The following is a 13,841-nucleotide window of genomic DNA, read 5'->3' as shown; positions in this document are numbered from 1 at the left end:
CTGTGTATGTAATCATTGATTACATTCAGTTTAATATGTTGCAGTAGGGATATTGTAGACAGAAGGCCATTCCTTAACAGGGTGAGCTGTGTGTGTAATCATTGATTACAATAATATGTTGCAGTAGGGATATTGTAGACAGAAGGTCATTCCTTAACAGGGTGAGCTGTGTGTGTAATCATTGATTACAATAGTATGTTGCAGTAGGGATATTGTCTCAGACAACATCAAGACTACTTTCACATTAAAACTTTAACATAATTTCACAGTAAGAAATTTCACTATTTAAAGAAAGCAAAGCATATTCCACAATAATGTTGACTCTGTGTTTTATTTTTATTTCTGGTACAGGAAAATCATGGTGTGGTTCAGATCACGATCGGCAGAAAAAGACACCTCAGATCTTACTGTATACACAAGATGGGAGCAAGACTACAACTTGTCTGAAATGCCCCAACTTGGACTATTTGACGAATACCTTGAAATGGGTAAGATTTTACCATTTCATTATATAAAGACCACAAGATATTGTGGCATACAAATAACGTAGCAATATCATCTTCTGACTTATTTAGAAATGTAAAGTCTGTGCAGTTATGTATCTCGCTCATGTTGGTCAGACATTATAGTCATGAATCTCTAATGTGCAATTCATTTCAGGCAACATTTTATTGAACACAATAATTTTGTAATATATTTATTAAAATATTTTGAATATTGGTAAATATTTGGAACTAGGTAAAAGAAAATATTTAAATAAATTAGAAATTAATTTCTTTAGTTGACACTTTTGTAACTGTTTCCATGTTTGTGGCAAGCACTGCCTGGGTTCATGAATTGTACTTAAAAGGTTAATTTCATAACTTGGGTTCAAAGGTTAACTTTATAACTTGGGTTTGTTTTTCAGTTATCCAGTATGGTTTTGTGACAATATTTGTGGCTGCATTCCCCTTGGCTCCACTTTTTGCTCTCCTTAACAATATCTTTGAGATCAGAATAGATGCATATAAGTTTGTCACTGCATGGAAACGTCCACTTGCTGCCAGGGCTCAAGATATTGGTAAGTATAAGGTGTCACAACAAGAATATATATATATATATATATATATATATATATATATATATATATATATATATATATATATATATATATATATATATATATATATATAATGCCAATGCAAAACAGAGAATGTAATTTATCTCATCACATCTAAGATCTGTAGCAATCAGAATGTCGGAGAAACTGAAAAGCTACACAAGAGGATCAACCTTCATAGATCTGATTGGATGACAAAGAAGCTGTACAGAAGCCCGGTTGCAGAACACTTCTTCTCCCCTGGCCACACTTTCAGTGATATAATACTTATTGCAATTGCTCACAACCCCAACTGGAGTCCCCAAACCAGGAAAGAAAAGGAATCTTAATGGATATGCCACCTTAAAACATTGAAACCAAGCGGTTTAAACCAAGAAGACCTGAAAAAGACAACCATGCACAAATACAATTATCTTTTGCAGCCGACACATTTTCTTTTAAATAATTCTCTAAATTTGCTTAATAGCCTATGACTACTATATCAATGAAATATCTAGGATATAATTTACACTTACATAAATTTGCATAAAATAACAGATGTCGTTATGGCTCATCAATTTCTAGGTCAGTACATATATTTTCCAGTATCAGCAACAAGCTGAAATAAACTAGTTGAAATATAATAAAATTAAAAGGTTGAATTCCTGTAGAAACAGCCATGTAAAGTTTCGCAAACGTAACTGTTTTTCTATTTTATTTGTTTGTCTTGTCTATGTTTTGTATTTGCCTTTGAAAAAGACTCATTAAATGCAAACATGGAATTGGTCTGGATTTTATATTCTGGATTTTACATTTTATAGAGAAGTAACTTTCTATAAACATTTGAAATAATTCATAGCTTCTAGTGATGTAATTTTGATGTAGGCTCTTTTTTCTGTTAAGACTATTTATAGATTTTTTTAATGGGGAAAACTCAATGGCATAACTTTAAACTGCTGATACAGATGGCAAAATCTCAAATAAATTTTCAAGTATGTACCTTTCAATTTAGCTATAGAGGATATGTGTTTTGTGATCATGTCCCTCTATGAGTATGTTTTGTTATGTAAACTGAACTGTGGGTCTACATCAGCTTGTGAAGTGGAAGCAGTTTCTTTTGTCACTTGTTACTTCACTACTTGTGAAGTGAAAACGTTTTGTCATTCATGACTTCACTTGCAAAGTGGAAACATTTCATTTGGCCTCTCATGACTTCACCACTTGGGATAGTACAGTGTTTCCACCTCATTCTTGAAATAATTTGTTATATGTACTCCTTAGATTTTCTTTTTGTTTACATTCTGTGATGTGCAGTATTATTGCATCAATAAAAAGAAGTTAAAATATTTTGCATTAATTTGAAAAATTGATCTTCAACAAATTATGGTTTAATTTTTGACATTATTGACTGTGTCATATGAAAAGTTATACAATTTCTAATTTCACTAAAACATTCTTGTACAGATTTTCACTGTGAATATTGTTGGGTTGGGGTAGAATAATCATAGAATCACAGAGTGTAAGATCATTAAACCAAAGATTTTAATGATTGTGATTTTTCCTATTTATTTTGTTCTATTTTGCATTTAAATGCGATATCTGTAGCCTTGGCAAGCTTGCATTCTTGTTTGGTTTCTCAGGCAGACCTGTCAACCCTTATGATTTTGCTGCAATTTTTATGGAAATCACCCTTGACAATAGTAGTACATGCTATTTTGTTAAACCTCACTGAAAACTGGTCCAACATAAGGGAAAAAAAAAAACCAACTACCTTACTGGGAAGATCTTGTTAGGGTTGGCAGGTCTGCGTCATACCCACATTTTTGATAATTTCAGTTTGCAGTCAGCATTCATCAAATTACCTGACATTTATATCATTTTCAAACATGACTTTGAGTGTGATTAAAATCACTAATTAAACATTCTTTTAATTTATTTTTAAGATTTTTGCCTTAAAAATGTATATTGTTTGTCATAGAGTGTAACAGGTTTGGATGACACTAAATAGCATGGGTCATTCATTGTAAATGACAATTTACACAATTTATATGGAAAACTATTTGAAATGGGTTAATTTCTGAAACTTAACTATTATTTAACTTTAGTGTAATGGTGCCTATGATTGGAATCCAAAGGATGTACTTAATTCAGTGGGATGTACTTCATTCAGTGAGCACAAGTTTAAACCTTCAGTGTACATGCAGTGGCACTGTTATGTAAAATTAATATGCTTACTAGCCTAAATGTGAACAAAATAAAAACATAATTACTAGTACACTGATATGAAATTTTAATCAATAATGGATAAACAAAATAATTAGATAGTAAAAAGGGAGAGTCACTGTTACAGCAACCCACAAATGCTCAATTCTTGTCATGGTCTGATCAAATTATACACAAATCTGAATTAGGCAGAAAAAATGAGAAAGCAGAGAATTAAATAAATTTATTGACTTTTCAAACAAATTATATTAACTTATAACATTTCCATGTAATAATCATACATGCCAACTTTGAGGTGTAAACATACTTTACATGATGAATCTTCATGTTTAAAAGGGCTGGATTCATTGCTAGCAGGCTTATATTCCTCATGTTAATGTGATTGGGTAAGTATTGCCAGAGAAACTTAATTTACTGAGTGATAGTGTGCTAAACGTGGTACAAGTGTAAAACATTCTGCTTCTGGAAGGTAAATTTTACAGAGTAACAGAATGGTAAACAAGGTATAAATGTGAAACATTTTACTTCTGGTAGGTTCATTTTACAGAATAATAGTGTGGTAAACATGGTACAAATGTGAAACATTCTGCTTCTGGAAGGTTCATTTTATAGAGTAATAGTGTAGTTCACATGGTGCAACTTGATTTCTTGGCATTCACAGCAAAGGTTATATACATTACCTTGCTGTGTGTATGGGCTTTTTGTCCTATATTTTTGCGATGGAATAATAGAGGTTATGGTATCTTTTATTTTCAGGAATTTGGTATGGAATATTGACAGGGATTACAGCAATTGCTATTGTGACAAATGTAAGTTGAGCAAAAAGCAATTTTTCTTTATGTTACATATTGGTTAGTGTTAAAAGATGACGTTTCAGAGTCTTGATTTTATATATATATATATGTTGTTTTATCATCTTTTGATAAAAATATTATATACATGCAGGGATCTTTCTTGGTTAGAACACCAGTTGGCCTTTGTAATGAATCAGTGGCCCACTTTTCTTTTCAAAGCTGCAATGCAAAATTTAGGAAAACATTGAACCAGTTGAAAATTTTAAGGGACCACAATTTTTTTTTTTACATACCTGTAATAAAAGGCAGTGTAACACAATTTCAGAATCCCAAAGCCCCTGACATGGTCAGGTTTAAAAAATATTATTTTTATGACTCTTAGCCATAGAGTTTTTCAGCAACCAAAATGCCAGAAGAAACACATTTCTTGACCACCATGATAAAATTATGATATAGTTATGACTGTAATCAGTATGTATGAAAGGTAAACAATCCTGCTCAACGCTCCACTAAACCTATCCTTGGGGCAAACGACTGACAATAGGGGCAATTAATTTTCTGACAGTATTTAGGCATGCAAGGGTGATATGTCCAGTCTAAAGTACACAAAGTAGGACAACCCAAATCATCTAAGTAAAGTACATCAGAGAGACATGCTAAAGTACATCCAAGAGACATCACTGCATTGAATATAAAGGTTGAAGCTAACTATAAAAAAGTTTGTGGCCAGCGGCAACATTTCTTTGAAGTCGAATTTTTACTCCAGATATAAAATGCAAAATATGATTATTTCATTTGTGGGAATAGCATCCAAGTGTGATTCATTTTTGAAGTGTGTGACTCAGGGAGCAATATGCTATCAAAGAACCAAGCAAAACCCAGCAAAATAAATTTTAAAACTCAGGTTCATGGAATTTTACTTTGTCAAGAACAGCAGCAAGGGAGAGCATTTAATTCATGGCACATACTGCAACCGTAACTACATTAGTTATTCTGAAGCATGCTATGCCTGTCTGAATAGGAGTACCATCTGTCTGTAGGGTGCTGCTCCTGTCTGAATAGGAGTACCATCTGTCTGTAGCATGCTATGCCTGTCTGAATAGGAGTACCATCTGACTGTAGCATGCTATGCCTGTCTGAATAGGAGTACCATCTGTCTGTAGCATGCTATGTCTGTCTGAGTAAGACATAGTCAACACCATGAATTGAACATTCAGATTGGTTCTCTTTATTCTCAATTTGTTACCTTTGTCTTGTTAAAATACTAACTATTAATTGACCCATGTTTTTCAGGATGATTTTAGCTATGAAATAGATTGATTGAAAGACAGTAAAGAGATTTTGCACAGTAAATTTGTGTTGATAACACCTGAACTTTACAGAGGTATTTATTATTGCTGTATTACCTGCAAAGGCCCTATTAAATTTATAAATATTGTTCTCCTCCTACCCCCAATGCAATGGTCAGTCCCAAATGTGGTACATATTTATTTTCTTTAGAGACAAATAAATTTCATGGTCATACTGCATCACATAAAGGTCTGGTAATGTTGACATTATGTTGGTCAGATCTGACCAGGATTCGCACTGAGAATCTAACTGGGAAGTTTGGACAACTGTACCGTACAGTGTCTAGTGAGTACCAAGATGAACACTAATGATACTTGTATTACCTTCAAATCCACTAAGGGGCCCCGAGTGGCCGAGTGGTCTAAAGCGCTCACCGTTCCGGATCACTGCCATCTCACCTCTGTCTGCGTGGGTTCGAGTCCAAGGCTCGGCTAGCGTGGGTAGGTGGGAAAGCCTGCCAGTAGCTTCTCGTGGGTCGGTGGTTCTTCCCTGGGTTTTCCAGGGTTCTTCCTCCACCACTTATACTGGCCGCCATGTATAGCCTATCTTGTGTTGAAAAATGGCGTTAAACCCTAGAACAACTAGAACAACAAATCCACTATTGAACTATGGAAAGCAGCTAAAACTGCATCAGATTAAGCATATATTTTGCCATCCAATAGATTTTAAAGACAGAAATCTGATGCACGTTTTTATTTAATATCGGTATGCTTGTGATTATGTGAGTGTTTGCATATATGTATGGTGTTGATATTTGACAATGCTAGGACTACCAAATATTTTTTGTCTTTGTAAGTGCTTTGAAAAAGTGGACATTATTTATTTTATTACTCAGATTTGAATTTCCAAACATGTTCTGTAGGAATACATATTTACTGTATATGTTGGGACATGGTAAAACAATTATTTTTCTTCCTGACCCGGAACTTATGGTGAAACTTTTTTCACCTAGGTCATTTGTCCCAAAACTTAAGAAATAAAATTAAAGTTGTATTGAATTTGCTACCCCCAAATGTATGTTTCAGTAAAATATAAAACGCTTATTTGATGATAAAAAAAATGAAACTAACCTTGTATTGTTATCAATTATTCCTTTTTTTTCATCATGAGCATTAAAGATAAAATATATTCATGAACCATGTATATGTAGCATTGGCATCCATACTGTACCGTGTATTATGTCCGATAACACATGACACATTGTTCATTGACATGAACATTGAGAAACAAATCGTTTTGGTTGTGCTCAAAGGTCCGACTGAAAACTGGGTCCAGCAAAATTGCAAACAAGAGGGAAATATCAACCTTTATCTTGAAGACAACTATCATTCATGCATGACATGGTGCTAGGTGCAAAATAACCAAGATTGAAATTATTTCCAGGTCAAGTATATGATAGTATCTCGCCAATAAAAATCATTATTTGAAAATACGTTTGCACTTTGAGATATCCTCAAGGATGATAAGAAGTTTCACTATTACTTTCAATGAAATCACGACATCAACATTGTACTAACTGAACAATACAAAAATTGAGTTTTGACTTAGACAATTATTTCACGAAAAAATGTCACTAGTGTTTTTAATGAAAGGGATTTTATTTGGTGGTGTATCAGCAGTTAATTTAGTTCCCTGCTACTTGGTATTTTACTTTTAAATACCACTCTGGGAACTAGACTAATCAACAAAACAAAAAGCAGTGATGTAATACACATATGTTTTTGAGAACATGTGATGGTCATAGCAACCAGTTGGGACGCTCTTTCACATGTTGGATGTTTTAAAAATAAATGTTATTTATTCAGAATAATGAACAATTTCATTAGAAAATGCATGTTATTAACAATTATTTTCAACTTGATTGTAAAACAAGGATTCAGTCATTAAACAGCCCAGTTCCCTAGCTCCCCCGATTGCAGTTTTCTCAATGTCTAAGAGGATTGTTTTCTTCAGTTTTTGGAGGTCCCACAGTAACTTGTGCCCTCGCTTAAAGTGCAGTCGACCCAAATGTGCGCAAGTTATTGAGGGAGGGGTGTATGAGGAAACTGGAGGCAGGGCTTTTTCCTGGAAGTGGATTGTAACTTGCTCCTCTTCCCATTAACTATTCTCCAGAATGTATTATGATCAGGCAACATATTTGGAGAAGAGACCAAGTTTTGGAATGAGAAAATGTTTCTTAGATGCTTCTTGCCTGATCATAACTTGGGCATACCTTTAAAACCCTCCCTGCAGTTACACTCACAGAAGATCATAAAATTCCATTTTATGATGATTGACAGGATTTTGGTGCCAATCCATTTTTCCAAGAGTAGACCACTTAATTGTCTTAACAAGCAGTGTTTATCCTTGATTTAATTGAAGAACATACCAGAAAAGTTACATATCCTGAATTCAAGCTTATTCGTTTTCTGATACCAATAAAACTTCATATAAGGTTAATGTATTCTCGTTAATGGATGACCTGTTCATTTAAGGTATGTTTTGGTTTGGTTTAACATTTTACTGCACTGACACAAGAAGGTTATTTATTCCCAGGGCACTTGGGCAGATCTGATTGTTGGTTTATAATCAACTTTTACTTGTTTGCAAGTCTGGCATACTAACCATTATGCCACTACATCTCCTGTCACTAAGCAATTATAATGAAGCACTTTTTCAATTTATTTACAAAACTGGTTAATTTTCAAAATAAAATAACTCATTGGTTCATATGTAACTTATAAAAATTAAGATTGTTCTAGTCTTTGTCATGGTAGAGCCATTGCATGATGCATTAAGAGATATTCCATTTAAAGACTTGCCACTGGTTGATTTCAAACAGTGACCTATACATTTCTTTTTTGTTCTTCAAATACACACACACACACACAGATATATATATATATATATATATATATATATATATATATATATATATATATATATATATATATATATATATTCAAAATTTGTTTCAAATATTTTGTTTCTTAATGTTAATGTTTTGGATTGTCTTTTGTTTGAATATTCTTATTTACATGTGTAAAATGAACACCATAGGCAGAAAACTTAAAGCAAGATCTGCAGGTGGACAGGATTCATACTGTGCCAGCTGATTAGTGTCTAATGCAGTTTTGCTGAAATTATAGGTAGAAAGAATAGCATAGGCTTTGAGTTGTTGGTACATTGTGCGAGTCCACATTTTTTTGTAGCTGGGTGTGCATTATAAGTTATAATATATGGTACCTCTTCCACTTGTGTTATGAAATATTTTCTTTTCTATCACAGGCCGTAATCATAGCCTTCACATCAGAGTTTATCCCCAGAATGGTCTACAAGTATTTCTACAGCAACCAAACATCACAGTACTATTATGACTTTAGTTTGTCCACCTTCAACGTGACAAACTTTCAGCAACAGAGTATACCTGATCACACAAAATTTGAAATATTTGGAAATGTTACAACATGCAGGTAAGTTTCAAAGTGTCTTGTCCTTAATATAGTCATCATAGTGCATTCTTGTTTTGTAAGTGTTCATCGTGTAGTTCTGATTGTATATTGTTTTGCTAATGATACAATACTTGTAGCCAATGTGAGTATGTGAGAAAGCTTGCCTGTAGCTTCCCTTGAGTTGGTGGTTCTTACTGGGGCTTTTCTGTGTTCTTCCTCCACCAGTTATACTGTCCACCATGTATAGCCTATCATGTGCTGAAAAATGGCATTATAGGACTCACGGTACTAATTCCACTCCAATGGTAAACATATGGAAACACTATCATATTCAAAATTCAATAACTTAAAATTTATGGGTGCTGATAATGACACCTATAATTTTTCGTGCACATCTAACCTTGGTGCAAGCTTATGTGTGGAGAACACCATATGACCCGCAGCAATTTGTTTACATACATGTGCATGAAACACGTGTTATTGATTCTGCACCAAATGAATCAGGTGTTACTTTCAGTATTGAGTACTCCTGAGTCAAGCCTGTAAAAATGCTAAAGTTGCATCAGTAGAAATTTGTCAATATTTTTTTTACATTACATATAGGACAAGCTCACAAAAGATATTTTTCCTAAAATTTTAATTTTCATTATTAACCAAATATGGACCACCAAACCTGTAAATACTCTATCATTTCTTCACCCATTTCTAGACTGGTTCACAGTTCTTCCGTATAATTAGTACCGTGTGTCCTATAACCAGATTTAATTTTTTTTGAAAAAGTTGTATTTTACTCCTTGATATTAGAGCATAATTGTAAGAAAGAATTGGCCATGCTTGTGCATGGATAATAGTGCAATAGCATTTTATGTGATACCAATATCTGTAGTTAAATTGCATCCGCATTACATGTTGCTGTGTTGTATTGTACTTATTAATGGCTTTTTCTTGTTATTAAAATAATTGTTTTCTGCCTTTGTATCTTCATGTTATCTTTCTATGGCATGCATGCTACACAAAAGAAACACAAGCATGCTGACATCAGCAAGTATGACATCACAGGTATCAAATTACATGACGCATTGTATTTTCATCTCTCACTGGCTATAAGACAAGTTTTAAAAGTTTTAAATTTCAAAATTGCATTTCTTTTCTTGCTGACTCTCACAGAAATAACACACAGTGCATCCCTATTCACATCAATCAAACAAAACAAATAAGTGTGCCACATGACAGGTCAAAATGATACGAGGCCATTGCCCTTTTGTGACTAAAACAAATACACACACCCATGAAGCATCAAGAGATGCTGATATTCCAAACTTATTTAAACTATCATCACATGTGATTCATGACCCCCAAATGTTAATAAAAAGGTGTAAAAGCCAAGGAAGAGTTCCATAAGCTGTATTATACTGAATAATTAAACAACATAGTGCTACTTTTTAGTATAAAACTATGGGGAAGAGTGAATAAGCAAAGAATAGACAGAGTAATTTCTTCAAGCCTGGTAATGTTCCCCACAACAAAGGGGGTGGAGGGAATGTATATCAACCCAAATAACACATCAACATGAGGTATGTTACATAAGGACATCAAGAGACAAATTTGAAAAAGCTATCCAAAGTTCCTATAATGCTGACATTGATGTTGGAGACAGAAAGTGTATGCACAAACTGTTATGACTCAAGCTATTAAGTATGCTGGAGGTGGAGAAATGTGTGAAAAACTTTGCTATGCCAAGACAAGTTCATTTCTCTATGCAGTATGCAGACACTGATAAAAATTGTCACTGAATACACTACTTGTTAAATTTAAGTAATAGAACTGAATTGCATATTGAAGTTGTCTAATACATAAACATATACCTACATTTACCCAAAGCTCATAAAAAGTTAAGAAAAAGTCTAAAAATCATTACTGTGGCTGCTTTCCACTATAAGCAGTGTTAAATTACTTACTTTTTAATATAAAGCTGAAAAAATGCATACATTATTGAACAAAAGAGAAACAAAGCAAACATTGCAATCACTCAATTACAGTCAAAGGGGAGGTAATACACCTTGATTTGGCAAACCAAATAGCAAGGTCTAATTTACAGCTAAATGATTCCTTACTATTACTTGATGGTAAGAACAGAGCAATGTAGGTTTTATAAATAGCTTTTGTTTCAAATATGAAACCATATTTCTGACATGAAGCTTGTTTTCATTTATTCACAACAACATATATGGTGAACAAAACACATATCGCTTAGTGCATGCAGTAATCAAATGCTGAGATTTGGAATAATGTGTTCTGAGACCACAAGTTGCAACACCCTGAGTATGAAGGTTTTCTATCATGGGACTTGGTACATGAAGAAAAAAGAGATCTGGTTTGGTGGGAGAGAGCAGTATGTTCACCATGCAGTTATATATCAAGAATGTTTCAACTGTATGAAGAGAGGTTGGGGAAGAAAAACTGCCTGTGTAAAGAATGCAATACAGATAGGACTTTTGCAGAGTTATATTTGGAATGAAGGGTTGAAAACTATTATTTTAAGTGAAAATATCCCTCCCTGCTCCCTCAACAAAAGGAATGCAGAAAAGTTCCAATACTGTTTACCCAAAAATGTAATGTACCAATATGAGAAACATGCTGAACATAGAATAGGTGTCAAGGAGTTTAATTCTAGGATAAGAAATAAGACCGGTATAATTGATATTCAATGTGACTCGACATATAATAATTCAATTTACAGGTTGAGGCAATGCAGCATGTGCAGTTTTGTGCACAGTCCTTATTTTTACAATGTTCTCTGCTTTGATCTGCTGAGTGTGTCTCTAAAGATAAATGATCAGTACTGATACATAAGTGATTGTGACATAAGTGGCTTACATATAAAATCTCCCCACCCCCACCCCCTTTTGGGGAATTGTTGCATGTGTTAAATGGTATTTAACCATATAGGCCAATCTATGGGTACCATCATATGAAATTCTGCCATCAGGCCATACTATGCTCTTCTCCCTATGGCCTGAGCTATCTACTTCCACTCTCCATTGTATAAAACCATCCCCATCTGTCTTTTGTATAGAATTTTTCTCCAAAATCACATTCAAACCATGATAAAAAGACTCCATTATGATTGTCATATGTAAAAACCACCAAATTGATACCCTGTATGCATGTGGTAACCATGGAAACAACAAACTCCTATTATGGTATAGGTCACATATAGGACTCACGGTACTAATTCCACTCCAATGGTAAACATATGGAAACACTATCATATTCAGAATTCAATAACTTAAAATTTATGGGTGCTGATAATGACACCTATAATTTTTCGTGCACATCTAACCTTGGTGCAAGCTTATGTGTGGAGAACACCATATGACCCGCGGCAATTTGTTTACATACATGTGCATGAAACACGTGTTATTGATTCTGCACCAAATGAATCAGGTGCTACTTTCAGTATTGAGTACTCCTGAGTCAAGCCTGTAAAAATGCTAAAGTTGCATCAGTAGAAATTTGTCAATATTTTTTTTACATTACATATAGGACAAGCTCGCAAAAGATATTTTTCCTAAAATTTTAATTTTCATTATTAACCAAATATGGACCACCAAACCTGTAAATACTCTATCATTTCTTCACCCATTTCTAGACTGGTTCACAGTTCTTCCGTATAATTAGTACCGTGTGTCCTAAACCCAGAAGCAACAACAACAACAATACTTGTAGGAATTGGATGATATTTAGAGGTAGCAGAAAGGAATTAATAAGACATGAAATAGTTCACATGTACATGATAATGTATCTTTATAAGAAGCCATTGAAGCCTGGATAAAATATATTTTTAGATGTGGTTAGTTAACAATTACCAATCACCTCGAAAGGCTTAAGTATGCACCCAAACTGGAATGGTTGATAGCTGATATTATTGCAGTTATGAAAACTTGAGAAAGAGCTAAAGCCAAGAGAAATGAAGGCTAAAAGCCAGGAGAAATGAAGGAGAATATTTTACATTTTGGAGGAATAAACTAATAAAACACGCACAATCAGAAAGCTGGGAATAATTATTGCTAGAAAATCTGAGAATGAATGGGACTGTAGCATTGACCTGCCACCCCACCCCACCCACAACCTCTACCCCCTTTCCTGCAGTTTGTACCCCGCCTTGAAAATGTAAAACAAAAATCATCAAGGATATAATGAATCCAATTGTATACCCAACACGGGCATCTTATTCATGTTTCAAAACAAAATGAGTTTTCAGTAAAAACAATGAGCATTTTCACTGTTTTCTTCTGAATTTTTTTAAAATGCAAGTAATATGGCAATATTAGTTGACAGTTAAAAAATTTATAAATTCGTGAATGAAATGACCAAGTTCTGTACATTTTTTGATATCATTGAGGCTTGTCATTCTTAAAATCAGTAGGTGGGGTACAAACTGCTATGGGTAGGTAATAATTGGCCCAGTACTTTTGAAAGCAAACTTGGCATTTCCCCCAGGTAGCTAAAATCAACCAATTCACAAATTTTAAACTTATTTCAGCTCTTCAGCTCTTTCAAAATTAATAGAAAAATTTTAATGGATTTCTTTGTAAGGAACAACCTATTTCACAGTAATCCAACAGAATTTATAGTGCAGTCAGTCTTATCAGAAAGCTTTAATGTCAATGGTAGATAGATGGTTAGAAGTCTTCATTGAGAAAAAGCTTGGACGTACAGTCTGGATAGATTTTAAAAAAACATTTGATTTCATTGACCATTGATTCTTCAGGAGGAACTTCAAATTTATAAATTTGGACATATGGCTGTAAAATGGTTTTCATCTTATCTCGCAGTGAGGTTATATTAAATGTAGTACTCACAAGTGATCAGTTTGTACAATATAGTGTTCCACGGTTTAGAATTTAGTCCCCTCATGTATTTAATTTTATCAAAAATTTCAATCTTATATTTCAGCTTTAC

General features: G+C 33.7%; 1 protein-coding gene across 7 annotated transcripts in view; it reads left to right on the top strand.

Moving 5' to 3' along the window:
• Positions 1-13,841, top strand: part of LOC149789830 (anoctamin-4-like) — a 190,558-nt gene that overhangs the window by 156,524 nt on the left and 20,193 nt on the right. For all 7 annotated transcript variants that reach the window (XM_089971827.1, XM_089971825.1, XM_089971822.1 and 4 more), the window contains 4 exons: positions 352-488; positions 908-1,060; positions 4,058-4,110; positions 8,713-8,897. In XM_089971827.1, the coding sequence (XP_089827953.1) occupies positions 352-488; positions 908-1,060; positions 4,058-4,110; positions 8,713-8,897 (528 nt within the window). The remainder of the gene's footprint in view (positions 1-351; positions 489-907; positions 1,061-4,057; positions 4,111-8,712; positions 8,898-13,841) is intronic.

Source organism: Sinohyriopsis cumingii, chromosome 10 (genome assembly GCF_028554795.1).
Source record: "Sinohyriopsis cumingii isolate HCF-2022 chromosome 10, ASM2855479v2, whole genome shotgun sequence".
Lineage (NCBI taxonomy): Eukaryota > Metazoa > Mollusca > Bivalvia > Unionida > Unionidae > Sinohyriopsis > Sinohyriopsis cumingii.
The sequence above is the reverse complement of the archived record's forward strand: the minus strand, read 5'-3'. Positions and strand labels throughout refer to the sequence as shown.